The 15,664-nt window shown below is 42.4% G+C and overlaps 2 protein-coding genes across 5 annotated transcripts in view; both read left to right on the top strand.

Annotated features, from left to right (window-relative positions):
- Positions 1–10,437, top strand: part of LOC102928503 (NADPH-dependent 3-keto-steroid reductase HSD3B3-like) — a 32,847-nt gene extending 22,410 nt beyond the window's left edge. For 3 of the 4 annotated variants that reach the window (XM_076574661.1, XM_076574662.1, XM_076574663.1), the window contains 2 exons: positions 6,933–7,097; positions 9,246–10,437. In XM_076574661.1, coding sequence (XP_076430776.1) covers positions 6,933–7,097; positions 9,246–10,057 — 977 coding nt within the window. In that variant the 3' untranslated portion in view covers positions 10,058–10,437. The remainder of the gene's footprint in view (positions 1–6,932; positions 7,098–9,245) is intronic. The other variant, XM_076574664.1, reaches the window with a different exon arrangement.
- LOC102926315 (NADPH-dependent 3-keto-steroid reductase HSD3B3-like) overlaps positions 1–15,664 on the top strand; it is a 79,729-nt gene that overhangs the window by 22,387 nt on the left and 41,678 nt on the right. The window lies entirely within an intron of this gene.

Below are 15,664 nucleotides of genomic sequence, written 5' to 3'. Positions count from 1 at the left end.
TTGCCTCCTTGGTAGGCCCACTCCATGGTGTTACCTTTAGTTAAGATGGCAATGAAGTCACATGACCTCCCTCTTCTCCAACCCTATCAAAGATGGCTGCCAGCTGCCTGATTGCACTTAGTTAAGATGGTGGAGAACCATGTGTTGTTTCCCAGAACAGTTCCAATTAAGCTGTTGTTAAAGTAAAGTAGAATAGCATAAAACAACTTTATTCTTATTTATAAAAAATGACACACGAATCCCTGTTATTATACTAGAAACAGTGGCCAGAAATCCCAGAGGCAAATTCTAAGCCCAGGAAGATATTTGCAACGGTAACCACTGAGACTGTACCAAGACACAGGGAATATAGTAAACTCAACAGATTTTTAACCATACCCAAATCCCTTAGCTTTTTTTTTTTAATGAAATAGAGCAATTTTAAAAGGAAAACACACACACACACACAAACAAACCTAATAAGAACCAAACAAATTCCATTTGCATTATAGTTAAGAGCTAAAACAAAATTTTTAATACAATTCCATTTTATCCCTTAAGGAAGAAAAAAACTATTTTTTTTTATTTTAATCATGTAATAATGTTATACTATGAAAACACTGATAACAGGGGTTGGGGATTTAGCTCAGTGGCAGAGCGCTTGCCTAGCAAGCACAAGGCCCTGGGTTCTGTCCTTAGCTCTGGGGGGAGAAAAGGAGGGGAGAGGGAGGAAAAACACTGATAACAAAACATGCATTCAAACATGTCAGATTTCTGGAGGTCTTATATAACCTTGGGACATATATAAATGCATATTTGAAAATACAGGTGTAACATGTAAATCCCTTGGACTTCCAGGAGCTTCTGAAATCCCAAAGTGAGTACTACATCAAAAGCATTACATTTTTAGTTTGTAAAATATATGAAATGTTGAAGTACTTAGTAAAAATTACAAAACAACACCAAAAAATCACCAAAAAAATTAAAGATGCAGGAGATGTCAGAATATAGATGGCCTACCTGTACTAAAGAGGTGGGGGAGGATCCACAGTTCTCTGTTAAGATCAGATGAAAGAAACCTATGTTGGTTTTGCTCTTCCCTATATTGATTATTGAATGCTATGCTTTTGGTTTATTGGGAAAACTCCCTAATATGAACATGGAGAATCAAAGGTTATGCAGGTGCTAATATTCCTTGATATCTGTTCATTGTCTATTTGATCTCATGTGCATCTTCCCTGAAGTTTCAGGGGTCTCTTTGAGCACCAATGCAAATAGGTAACAGTTCCTGGAAAGAAAGAAGGCAGTTCAATTCCACTAAGTAGCTGGTGTTTGTTCCAGTTTCTAGATTCGGACACTGAATGGTTTAATCTTGCTGTATTTAAGCACAGCAGAATTCAGCAAAAACTATCCTCGTGATAATTAACTCAATACCATGTGTACAATAAAGCATATATAAACCTTAAGAAACAAAGTAGGGCCGGGCGGTGGTGGTGGCTCACGCCTTTAATCCCAGCACTCAGGAGCCAGAGGCAGGCGGATCTCTGTGAGTTCGAGGCCAGCCTGGTCTCCAAAGCGAGTTCCAGGAAAGGCACAAAGCTACACAGAGAAACCATGTCTTGAAAAAAAAATAGGAAGAAAGAAACAAAGTATGCTAAATAAGTATGAGACATGACAAGTACACGTGATGCCTTCCATAAAGATAGGTTCTATGGATTGAGAAAAGTCTAGGGTAGAGTCCAGTGTGATTTCCAGGCACACAGGTTGTATAAAGGTGACCAGGCTAGAATGCATATATTTCCAGTCTTCTGAACAGACAACTGGTTATGCATCCCTTTCCTTGAAGGAACAACTCTGTGTGCTAACATTCCAGGTTCCCCTAGTGCTTATCTGTGAGCATGAGGACCTCTGTGCCTCCTACAAGAAGTCTTGTGCTTTTCTGAAATCATTTTGCAGCTTTCTCCATCCATTCACACCCTTCCAATTGTTTCCTTCATTCTGGGTCTTATCTCTCTTTCCTAATTTGGGACCATCATTATCTTTAGGGAAACAAACAGCCAAACCAAACAAAAACAAAAACAAAAAACCTACTTCTGCCTTCTTCTCAACACATTTTCCTATTTTATATTTATCCTCAGAAATCCTTTGTTACATACACAAAATGCTAAAATAAACCTTAAATTTCTGCTTCATGTTTTACTATTTTAATTTCCTTACAAATAACTTAGTCACCCTCTTTCCAAACAAGCAAACAAAGAAATAAATAACCTAAAGAATCTTGGTAATGATTACTATTAATGTGAAGATGCACCATGACCAAAAACAACTTGGGGAGGAAAGTGTTTATTTGGCTTATGCTTCCATATCACTCTTCATCATCCAAAGGAAATCAGGACAGGGACTTAAACAAGGCAGGAAGCTGATGCAGGAGCTGACACAGGGGCCATGAAAGGAGGTGGTTTACTGATTTGCTCTCATGGCTTCTTAGCCTGCTTTCTTCAGATGGTGCCACCCACATTCATCACTAATGATGAAAATACCCAATAGGACCTCACAGGAGGTTGGTATTCATGAGTACCTGTTCATGTGAAGCTTGCATTCTACCATTTAAAGATATAAAAGAAACAAATGCCCTAAATGTGAAGTATGCCGGATGCCATTGTGTTATGTAGATAGAAGAACAAAGAAGGGTGTAAAGACAACAGAGTCAACAGAATGGAAAGGAGGGCTGAGGGGTTCTGCTTAAACAGACAGGCCAAGGAAGGCCTTGTCACTATGAGCTACGTTCTCATTACAAAGAATATATGTCATTCCATTTTTTTCTTCAAATGACCAATGAACGGATGAAACAGACACAGGTTATATACAATCTGAGAGAAATCTATCAAACACCAAAGTCGGATCTATCTGAAGGTGCTGTACAGCATCTACAATAAATCCGAGTTGCTCCATCTGTCTGCCTCCTGTATTAGACTGGACGCTATTAGAGGACATGAGTTACCATATAATTCTGTTATAAGGTAAATTAATACTCATATTTTACAAACAGTAAAACTGAGACTTAAGTAGCTGTTTACCATCACATGGCTAAACAGAGACTCAAGTGTTGTCCAAGAACCTGAGCACCAAGATTCCAGTTATAATGCATTGAGTACTAATAGTTTAGAAAAAATTAAATTGGGATTCCTACTTTTATAATAACAATACTCACTGTTAGTAATGGTAGAGAAGAATAAGTCTCTAGAAAATCTAGCCGTATATTTGAGGAGAATGAAAGCTACTAGGATGAAGCACAGACTGTATATGCAAAGGAAGGTCATAGCATCTTCGGGAATATGTACACACAATACATGAAAAACATTTGGTCGCTGGCCAAGTATTTACCAAATACATAACAATGGGAGTCAATTAATGATTTAAAGCAGATGCACAATTAATACATAGCATGTGATTTTCAATAACAGGACAGACTAAAGAGGTGAACAAAAACTAACAACTCAGCTAATGTGGTAATACTAAGATTGCAAAGAAAAGCTCCATGCAAGAGAGGAAAAACTGTAGAATTTTCAGTAAGTGTGATCCCTAAATATTTATGCAATAAATGAACATGTTCATATTTGGAGGAATCCTATTTAATAAACTCTGTTATCAAAGTTTAGTAAACATTTTTGCCAGCTTTAATTTAAAAAGCCCACTCTGTTGCCACAGAAACTGTCCCATCATAACTGCAATGTTCATTTTAGAAATATATCGGGATAGCCATGAATCTATCCACTATTATATTAGTTCATATATTATTATATGCTGATGTATTATATGTCATTCTGTATGGATATATACCTAATATAATGATTGGTTTATATGATTTTGGTAGGATGTGCATTGTATGTAATTAAAAATTTTTAAGTTCTTATGTTATTCATTCTGTAATGCAGAAATTGTTACTTCTGGAACTCCCATCTTTTTCTGTGTTTTAAGTTACATGCACATGTCAAGAGGGTAAAAAAGAGAATATCCTGATTGTTTCATAAGACATCACCATTGTGAACTTGATGATAATAAACCCATCTTGAGGAAGTTACAGAATACCCTGTACTTCCAACACCATCCCTGTAACTGAGCCAGTGTTCCTAAGACATGTGCAGCAAGTTCCACTATCTTTTTTTTTTCTTAATTTTGTCTGGGCTTATCTACCTCAAAGAAATGTGAGGAGCTGAAGTGGGTAATTTTTTAGGAAAGTGAAATGTATAATTGATCTCTTCAGACACTATGAGCAATATATGAATCCATTTACATATACCAATCCTCACACTTTAGTGCAGAACCAGCATCGTTTTCTTTGTCAGCTGTTGTACAGGCTGAGTGACACCCAAGACTGTAAGGAGAAGGAAGTGTCTGACCATCAGGTACTAGCGGATGCTTTCCTAGAACATTTTGCAGAGGCTTTCAAAAGAGGAACTCACATCTGTTTCTTGTTAAGGAATACAATATTTGTTTAACTGTGTAAAAATGTTTTGCTTTTGTTTATGCTGCATTTGTTTATCTATGTAAAAGTGTGTGGCTTTTGTTTAAAAAGAAAGAAAGAAAGAAAGAAAGAAAGAAAGAAAGAAAGAAAGAAAGAAAGAAAGAAAGAAAGAAAGAAAGAAAGAAAGAAAGAAAATGCCCAACATGCTTGCCTGCCACCTGATCATAGTGAGGTAATTTCTCAGCTGAGACTCCCTCCTCTCAGAGTAGAGAATCCTTCTGGTGTCCTATAAATCAGAGGCATGTTGATGGTGAAAACTACTTATTTCCCTACCCCCATGAGATCCCAAAACAAAGGGAACATTGTCTTCTGCTTCTCTGGACCAGGAGACAACATAGATGTGAACTGACTTCCCCAAGATCCTGCAACTAAGATAAGACAGAGAAGAGTGGGGGTCCAGGAGGTCTGGTGGTGACCTCTGTCCTTTTAAAGGCTGGAGTGTGGTAGCTTCTCTCTGGATCTCCTACTGCAGCTCACACCACAGCATCAGCTCTACGATGCGGCAGTGAAGAACAATTGCCAAGTCCATGGTGTCTTGGCCAAGCTGAGAGATGTGGCTCTACCACAAAGCACTCAAGATGTCACCTCCTGGTATCTCAGGACCCCCCCAAAGAACAGATGTGTGACTCTACTTGGTCCTGCATCTGGGCTTCTCCTGCCCTGTCACAGCAAGTTTTCTGACCCTGTCTGTCTAAAGTCAGCTGCTAAGAAGAGTGGAGGAGAAATCACACAGGAAGAGACTCACATCCTGGTACCTGCTGCCTTCCCAGAACGCATTTTCCCATCATCCTCTACTTTAAGGCCTTCTTGGGGTTCCCTGACAGGGGAGAGGAGAGGGTACAGTAGACACATTCAGGAGAGGTTGTAATCTGTCCTGAGAAGGATTTCTCCAGCTCTGGATTTCTACTTCTGCCTCTATCAAAGTATTCTTTGGCATTCATTGCAAATTTATTTGACCTGATGTCTCAAAACAGTTGATTCTGAATGAGTCTTGCTCTTAGTGTACATACAGAAGTGGGAATGGATTGGGTGGAGGCAGGGGGACAATAGAGCCTTCATTGGAAAGATCTATGTCCTTAGACATATCCCTGGAGCTTTCTGCAATTTCCCCATCCTATACCAAGGACACTAGAATCCTAAGTTCATGAGATAGCTGAGAAAGGAGATGGCAAAATGAGAAAGTCATGTGTAAATTATGAAGCTCGAGGCAGTGTGGGGTATAGATACAGGCTGCATGTGCCACACCATCAATTTTGTGAACTAATTTCGGTGACATTGTGATTACTAGCTAGTATCATCCTATAAATTTGAGAGGAACCTGAAGCTATCCATTGCCCCTGGATGTACTATGGTCCCTTGGAGGTGGCCTCATTTACAATGTATCTATCCAATAAGAAATGCTCACCTAAACCCATGATAGGAGTCCATTCTGAGTTCTCTCACTGGGGCTCTAGTTTCCTCTTTGTAAATGAGCTCACTCTTCATGTGTGCTCATCCCAGACTCAGAAAGTATCAAGACCTATCTTGGGGGCAGGGCTGAATTTTCCATCTTTGTGTCTCCCTCTTCTGGGTCCTCCTCACTGGAACTCTGGAGGACACAATCTGATTAACCTGTTGCTTGCCCAGGTTATTCATATGTCTTCATGCCTGTCCATTTGCAAACTGAGAGTTCTGTTACAGCTTCCCAGGGCAGGACTCTGCCACTTTTTCTCCTTCAGTGAAAATCCACAAGTGATTCCCCACTCTCTGTTAGAACCCACCGAGGTTTCCTAGTAGCTTTACCCAGCAGGTCTGCATAAGATGATGGTTGGACCACGGAACTGAGTACAGAATGTTTGGAAGGTTCTTCACTTGGCTGTATCTAGCAAGGGGGAGGTCTTTCATCTCACCCCTTGAAAAAGCCCTTTTCAATAAAGTTCTGGGCTGGTGAGTTTTGACCCAGGCCTTCCCGAGGCTATCCTGGGTTTCAGTCTTTCTTCTCTTCATCTAGGTATCTCTTTCTAACTAAATATTTCCCACTTTTCCATGCTCAAGACTACCCTGGTCATAAAAGTGGGGGCTGGTCCCCCATAATTCTCTATCAATTAAATCCTAATTCTCCCTTTTTACATTTGACTACCACCATCTCTCTGATTGTTTAAATCAGTATATGAATTTCCATAACTCTGTTTTTATGAGCAAAGCACAAATCACATCTCACTGCTCAGATTCATTTTATACAAAGGGAGGGGTGGACACAGATGCTTCCTCCTTCCCTACAAATGATACATTCTGACTGTTGATTATTTATTGTTCCTTCAGTAGAAAGGCCTCCTCCCCAGGATCTCCTCACTCTGACTGCCCTTGGAGGCCTATGTCAATGATACTATGTCTGGAAACTTCCTACCTGTGCAGAAAGCTTCCCAGTGACCTGCTTTGTGTTCCTCAGAGCTGCAGACAAAAGCCAAGGTGACAGTGCTGAAGGGAGACATTCTGGATGCCCAGTGCCTGAGGAGAGCCTGCCAGGGCGTCTCTGTTGTCATCCACACCGCTGCTGTCATTGATGTCGTGGGTGTTCTTCCCAGACAGACCATCCTGGATATTAATTTTAAAGGTACAGTGTCTCAGGAGGATATGGAGAGAGTGGGAAAATTAGAATGGTCAGATAGGACCATTTGGGGACATGGAATGAAGACATGGGACAGGGAAGTGCTGGCCATGGAACACCTGCTGTGCTCTGGGTCTGTCAGATGCCTCTGCTTGCCAGCCCAGCTAGCAGAACTCAGGGCGGTTGTCCTTGATGTTTAGAAAAAGAGATTGGACTGAGAGAGGAGGGACCAGAGGCCCCACAGGTTGTCAGAGGAGAGAAAACACAAAGCCACATCCAGGACACTCCAAATGCCAGGAAAGTTCTCCTGTTCCTCCATGCCGTAGTGAGTGGAATTCATCTCCACTTGCTTGATGTTCATCCATCTACTACCTCTCTGGACCAGACCCTGACCTTTCCTCTGTAGAGAGCTATCTAAGCCACTCCACAGGGTGAAGAATGAGCCAGCACTTGTTTTCTTACAGCAACAGTTTTCCAATTTTTACAAGGCCACAGTGTTAATCCACTCTTGAAGACTGGTCCTAGCCAAGACAGAAAGACTCCTCCTCAGATCTTCATCCCTAAATGCTTAGTTCCTCAGAAAGTAGATTTGCAATATGCTTTAGTAAAGGACTTTACTCTATAATATGATCACTCTGAACCCCCACGAAAAGTGAGTCTTCTTAGTATCATGGTTTTCCAAGGTCCTGTCTGGCATGTATCCTCCACATGACCTCCAAATTTAGTGACTTGGGCTCCTTTTTCAAATCAACTAATTATTTGGGGATGGCCATTACCAACTCAAAAGGATCCCTATTACTTCTACCTGGTTACTTATCTCATAGCCTCCCTTGCAGGTGTGTGCTATGAATACTCAGATTCTCAGTTCTGTATTAGTCTTTACTAAAGGAGAAAAAATTCCAGCCTTTAATATCTAATTATGAGTGTATTCTGCATGCCTAGACATAGTGGTGCCATTCTGTAATACTAGCACTCAGGAGGCTGAGTCAGGATTATGATACCTTGGAGCCCACTCTGGACTGCATAGAAATAAGAGTCTATCTGAAAAATAAGATAAAATAAAATAAGATAAAGACATATTGCCTCTACACTATACCTGAGTGGGCATGCTGTAAATTCTGAACTAGTTCTGAGACTACGGAATCTTGAATTTTTGGATTAAAAACTGGCCCTCCTTTAATTAAACAAAATGCATGAAAATAAGTGATGCTTTGCTTTTATTTGGGGAAGGAGCCTTTTTCAATTTTTTTCTTGTCTCAGGGATCAAACCTTGCACACAATGCAAAGGCTTAATCACTGAGCAACATCCTCAATATAATGGGAATTTATTGATGTCATTTTCTAGACAGCATAAAGGAATAATTTCCCAGAATAAAAATCTAGGGAAGTCCTTTCCAGAATAAAAATGCTGGTTTTTTGATTAATAGTAATCACCTGAAAAGAGGGAACTTCATCTAAGAAATGGCTCCCATCAGATTGGCCAGGGGTTTTATATGTGGGTTATTTTCTGGATCAGTGATGGATATGGGAGGGCCCGCTCACTGTGGGGTGTGTCACCCCTAGGCAGGTGGTCCTAAGTTATACAGGTAAACAAGATGAGCACATGGGAAACAAAACAGTAAAGAGCATTCCTCCATGGTTTCTGCCTTTGTTCCTGGGTGACTTTCTTCAGTGACACACTGCCATGGGAACATAGAAGCCATAGAAACTGTTCCCTCCCCACATTCCTTTGGTCCTGGTGTTTATCACAGCAACAGAAAGCTTACTGGGACAGTGGCTCAGTGGGAGAGGCCTTGTCTACCATGTGGAAGAGCCTAGTTGTGATTCCAACACTGAGAAGAAAAATAATTATATTCAAACAGAGGGAGAAAAAGAAAAACAGTAATAGAGATGGGGAGAGATGGAGAAAAAGAAAGAGTGAGCTCTATAAACTCAGAAACCTAGAAATCCCCTGTTTTTCAGAATCTAAATGTCACCTCTTTTAATTTGGGGGTTAATCTGTGGCTAAAGAATAGCAATTTGAGTCAAGATCAAGTAAGAATGTGTTTAGATCTGTAGTAGTCCTTCCATTGGGTTTGAGGTGGGATGAATCTGACTCCACAGTGGACCCTTCAGCTTCTTTCCTAACAGTAATAGTGAACTTCCCATACTCAGGTACTCAGCTCCTGTTGGATGCTTGTGTGGAAGCCAGTGTCCCAGTCTTCATCTACAGCAGCTCAGTGGCTGTGGCTGGACCAAACTCCTACAAGGACATCATCCAGAATGGCTGCGAAGAAGACAATCTTGAAAGCACATCATCTCATCCTTACCCATACAGCAAAAAGATGGCTGAGAAGGCAGTGCTGGCAGCCAATGGGTGCACCCTGAAAGATGGTGGCACTTTGCATACTTGTGCCTTAAGACTCCCATTCATCTATGGGGATGGGAGCCAATATACTTCACACACAGTGAATAGAGCACTCAAGAATAATGGCACACTTGACAATTTTGCCAAATTCTCTGTGGTCAACACAGTATATGTGAGTAATGCAGCCTGGGCACACATTCTGGCAGCCAGGGGCCTACGAGACCCCAAGAAGTCACCAAACATCCAAGGTCAGTTCTACTACATCTCAGATGAAACCCCTCACCAAAGCTACTGTGGTTTATATTATGCCCTGAGCAAGGACTGGGGCTTCCACGTTGATTCCAGTTGGAGCCTTCCTCTGCCCTTGCTCTACTGGCTTGCTTTCCTGTTGGAAACTATGAGCTTCCTGCTGCGTCCAATCTACAATTACCAGCCTCCTTTTAATCGCTATATGGTCACAATATTAAATACTGTGTTCACCTTCTCCTACAAGAAAGCTCAGCGAGATCTGGGCTATGAGCCACCTGTCAGCTGGGAGGAAGCCAGACAGAAAACTTCACAGTGGATCGGGTCACTAGTGGAGCAGCACAAGGGGACACTGAACACAAAGACTCAGTGATGTGACCATGGCAGGGACATGGCCCTGAAGTTGTCAGGTCCTCCAGAAAGGGTCTAAGACACAACCCATCTCCTACAGTTTCCTTTGACATACTGGCCAACTTGTCTTCAGGTCACCAAAGCCTTGCCAGGCACTGACCCAGTCCCAAACTTTTGCCTTGAGCACTTGCCCAGAGACACACAGGTTGTGCCTCAACTGCTGTGACCAAAGGCTCAGTTTCTGGTGGTGAACTGCCCAGAGCCTCTTGTAACTAAGAATTTCATCACTGTTTCCATTTCCCCTCTCACAGTCCCAAAGCATTGCTTGTCTGAGAAAATTCCCATTGCTTCATGAAGCTCAAAGAAAGAACAATAAAAAGGTTTCATGCCTAATCCAGAGAAGGTTGGTTTGGTGAATCTTGATTACAGCTTTCCTTACTATATCCAAGTAAGGCCATAGTCAGAATAGAAACAGAATGTCACTCCCATGGATGTGGGCCCAAGCATGGACTAGATGACTGACCTGGGGTGCCTCAGTTCAGCATCACCAGGTCACAGACAACATCTTGCTCATGGTCTTAGGAAATTCAAACCCACCTCCTCCCACTGAATCGTGGAGGTCATATTGGTTGTCAGTGGCTACAGCACAGCCCTGGAACATAATAGTCTGTTCCTCCAGGGAAGAGTCTTGCCTCCCTTTGTCTCCCTCCTTCTTACCCTTCTTACCAACGATACATGGGGCTCTCTAGAACCAGGACAAGCATTGAGAGCTATCCAGGAGACTATAACACTGTTAGAAATGGCCCTGGGCATCAGAGATGATCTGAGAGTCTCCTTGTAATGAATTCTCCCAAATGTACCTCCTCCTGAGCCTACAATGTGAAAATCTGCTACCCCTACCTCTAAATGTAGCTGCCTCTCCCTCTCTTTCCCTCCATTTCCCAATCTCTTAAGCCTATATCCTTCTACAGCCTTAGCATCTTTCCTTCCCCTCCCTCCCTCTCATCCCCCAGCTTCCCTGAGCTGAGGAAGCCTGTCAGGACAGGGTTGAGGCCTTACAAGATAACAGAGTCAGTATGTGACTACAGAACCCACAATTGTAAGAGGGCCTGTGTGCTCAACCAGACATCATCAACCTGAGGGAGCTGTGGGGACAGAGTACAGAGGAAAGAAAACTGTCTCCTGTCACAACTGGGTACTAACTCACCTGCCTTTTGGTATCACAGACAACATGAAAGTCTCATCCAGCATCAATATTTCTTTCTCACCTCACATTGATTAATGTTCATAGGATAACATTGATTGGTACTAAGCTCCTGTACGAGGATCCAGAGACAAAACCATGCTGAAATTCTATACAGCAAACCAAACCTAAGAGTGTTTTCCTGGTTACTACAATATCAGGAGAGAGAAACAAGCACCATTTTCAAGCAGGCCATTTATAGCTCAGGAAGCCCACTTGGTTTCACATTAGCAAGGAGTCATCTGGAAGTGGATGCTCTGCCTTTGTCAACCAGTCCTGCTTCCTTTGCCCTGCCAGGCCAAGAGAGCCCCAGTTTGGCTCACTGGACAGTGTTCTATGGTTAAAAAAAAAAAAAAAAGGAAGAGTCACCTGTTTCTGAGAATAAAAGTAAATTCCAAGGACGATTTCAGGCCATAATTGGCTACATGTTTATGTTTTGACTCCTCATCCATCAGTTTTTACGAGGACACTCACTGAGGATGTAGCTTCAGCATTCACTCTAAAAGAGGGAGGGGAGATGCTCAGGCACCACCCACAAGGACACAAGTAAGAGCTCTCACCTGGCTCCCAGGTTGTGGGCAGCTGAGGACTGGAGCTCATACACCCCAGGCAGCTTGTCCAAAGTGAGTGCCCATGAGCCCAGGGTAAACTGAACACCTTCCACAAGCCTGTTCCATTAGCTCAGAAGAAAAGGATATGGTGGGGTTGGAGAAACAATCTTCAATATTGATTTCAGCCAACTTAAATCCCTCATTGAATTCACTGGTCCATTTTCTCAGGGGAAAGCAGTCTCCCAAGTTCTAATAAGGGTGAGCGGAAAGAAAGGAGAGTGACCTGGTTTGTGCATCTAGCCTGCCAAGCATAAGGCCTTAGAATCCTTTGGATAACAACCTGTCCCCCCCTTACCTACTCAGTCTGGATATGAGCTTTAATTTTAAAGAGATGCAATCTGATGGAAAAGAAGTATAAAATCTAAGAAAATGTATTTGATGGTGAACTTGGGGCCCTCTCCCAGTGTTCCATTCCTGATCCAGACTTAAAGTCTAGTAGAGAGAGAAAAATATGACATTTGGTAGGGCTCTAGGTGAGAAAGTCAGGTGCTAAGGGAGGTCGGTATTCCTGCTAGATGAGGGAAGTAATTACTGTGAGCTTTAGCAATGAATAATGGCAGTCAGGGGACAGGCCCCAGCCCCACTCAATACGCTATGGAAAGCAGTAAGTATTTAACTTCAGCTTCCTGGAAAGCATCCTAGGGCAGATGGATGAGAAAAGATGATGGAACATTCCAAGAGTCCAGCAGCAAAGCGGAGGCCTGATGCATGTGACTGCAGCAAAGTGGAGGCCTGATGCATGTGACTGCAGCAAAGTGGAGGCCTGATGCATGTGACTGCAGCAAAGTGGAATTCAGGTCTAGTGAGGCAAGCTTGGGAAGAGACACCAGGAATGATTAATTGTCCTCACTGCAGACCCTTGGGCACAAGCAGCAGGTACAATCTGATGTCACACAGTGCCCTCTGCTGGTTCGTTTTAATCATCGTCTTGACAGGACCTAGAATCACCTAGGAAGGCAATTTTTACAAGGAATTATGTAGACTGGGTTGGCTGCTTGCATGGCTGTTCTTAATCAACACGAAAAGGTGTGAGAGCGAAGAAAACTACGGGGACCAGAAGCAGCAAGCAGGCGGTATGGACGCATTTGTACCTCTCTCCTCCTGGCTGTGTATGTGATGTGACCAGTCTCTTAAGTCCCTGCCTTGACATCCCCAGAATGATAGACTGTAACCTGTGGTAGTATGCCAAACTCTTTCCCCCTTATTCAGCTTCTGGCCAGGAAATTTGTCACAGCGACAGAAGTGAAGTCAGAATCCAAGCATTCCGTCCCTTCTGCCAGAACTCCAAACCCTGCATGCTTTCTCTTCTCTCTGGCAGCCTAGCTTTGATGCAGTTATCAGCATTCCTTGACTCCTCCTTCACTCAGGTCTTATTGCCTGGATAGTCATCCATTACATCCTTATCTGATCCCTCTATCACTCACTTCGATGGTTCATCAACTTCTGAAACTTGAAGTTCCTGCACACACAATGCTTTTCCATATGGCCATGCAGGACAATTTTCTCTTTCTAAAGCTCGGAGATATGGACCTCAGATACAGACTCCAGGGACCAGATTTTAAAAGACTAGACAATAGAGAGAGGATTTAGGTTGATATATCAGGATACCCTGCAGTTTATGGGAGCAGGGAAGAGATTTCCCTCTTCCTAAGCATGGTGGTACCAAGTGCCTGTGAATGATATTGGTCAAGAGAATGGGCAATGGGCTCCAGCCTGACCTTATTTGGAAGGAAGCTGTGCTACTGGGTTTGTGATTGGAAAGTTCTTGGTAAACTGTTGTTAGGAATGCTTCATTCTTCTCACTTACCTTTTCCAGTTTTTACATTATGAAGAGTGCTTGCTTCTAAGAACCCCTGGAATAGAAAAGTGGCCCCTGTGTATTTAAAACCATTTTGTAAAGAGTGTTGGGTAAGATACATATGCATTTAGGATTGCTGTCACGTGGGAGTCTCTTCTCCCCACACCTAATGCTGCACAGACACCAGACTCCAGACTCCATGCAGAAGCTCTCTCCTCCTGTGTGTTTAGGATTCCACACCTGGGGCTGAACACAGCACTGGCACTCTCTCCCTAGGATGTGCAAGGAATTTGAGTTAGGATTCTGAAGTTTGTGTTCCACAAATCTGTTAGTAATTCCCCGAGAAAGGATATGACAAACAGAATCAGGGACTTTGTGGGTGTTCAAGCATGAGCATTAGCTAAAGCCTGCTTGTATATATAACCATCTTATTAAAGTAGAAACACAGAGCCAAATGCAGGGTTGAGAGCCCAAGAGGTCAGAGCAATAGCTGAGAGCGAAAAACGCTTTTTTACCCTTCACTGCTGCTGCTGCCCTTCCCCTCAGCAAGAGGCCTACTTCCTGTGTGTCTATCTTTTTATTGATGTTCTGGTCTGCCTTCTCATTGGTTGTAAACCCAACCACATGACCTCCTCATCACTGTCTGTCTATACAGACCTCCAGGTCTTCCACGGTTGGTATTAAGATTAAAGGCATGTGTCTCCATGCTGGCTGTATCCTTGAACTCACCGAGTTCCAGCTAACTCTGCCTCCCAAGTGCTGGGATTAAAGGCCTGCGCCACCACTGCCCAGCTTCTGCTATGGCTTGCTATTAGCACTGACCCCCAGGCAACTTTATTTATTAACATACAAATAAAATCACATTTCAGTAAAAATAAAATGTCACCATATTTCCCCTTTTCTATTTTAATAAAAAGAAAAAAAGGAAAAAGTTATAACTAATATAAGAAAAACTATATACAAAAGTACAATAAGACTAGGTATTTATAAGAAAGAGAGAAAAAAGAAAGGAAGGAAGGAAGGAAGAAAGAAAGAAAGGAAGGAAGGAAGGAAGGAAGGAAGGAAGGAAGAGAGAGAGAGAGAAAGAAAAGAAAAGAAGAGAAAAGAAAAGGAAGAGGCTCAGTTAGAATTTATGTGGGACCTGGGTGGTGGGCCTCTCCAAACACTCAAAAGGCAAAATAAAAAACAACCACAACCTCCACCACAACCAACACAACAACAACAAAAAAAAAAAACTACTTTGCTCTGGCCCTAGAACTTGTAGGAAGTAACAGTATGTACTCACTTTTTAAACAGCATGTCTGTTCTGAGCCTACCTGGGCATTCTAAGTCTATATGAATGTACTTGTCCTGTTTCTTCTTGTCTGAATCTATGAAGAGTGACCTGATGAAGGAAAAACACTATATCTACATCAGTTCTGTTAGAGAGGAGAAAAATGAGCCCTCCAGCCTACTCTGCTAATGAGGGACAAGGCCCTTAACAGAAGTGTCAGGCATCTGACACCAAGACATACATCTGCCTCACAGAGAATCATAGCAGAAGTACATATCCCATTTCTGGAGTGGAAGGACCTCCAACAACTCCTCTAGGAGGTGGACATAATGGCCTGCTCACCCCATATCTTGAGCTATGCCACATCCACTTTAGAGTCAGGCCCTTCTGAAACATGGAAAAGAGGATGCCTGGCCCTCAGTGACACTCTGGGAAGGAAACTTCACTAAGAATCACACCTCAGTGACCCACAACACTACCCCAGCATTAACTCTTGCTTCAGCCACTGAAACATTCCTCTAATCAAATAGAGTAAAACAAGACATTCAGCAAAACTTCATCTACCCCTGGAATACTGAAAAGTAAATGACCTGCGTCCCTGCTATGGCTCCATTTTTAATTCAGTTGAGGTTTTCTTTATGTATAGTACAAGTTGCTGTTCTTGTTTCTAATCTAAAAACACTTTTGCAAACGTCCATGTATAA

Source organism: Peromyscus maniculatus, chromosome 6 (assembly GCF_049852395.1).
Source record: "Peromyscus maniculatus bairdii isolate BWxNUB_F1_BW_parent chromosome 6, HU_Pman_BW_mat_3.1, whole genome shotgun sequence".
Taxonomy (NCBI): Eukaryota; Metazoa; Chordata; class Mammalia; order Rodentia; family Cricetidae; genus Peromyscus; species Peromyscus maniculatus.
The sequence above is the reverse complement of the archived record's forward strand: the minus strand, read 5'-3'. Positions and strand labels throughout refer to the sequence as shown.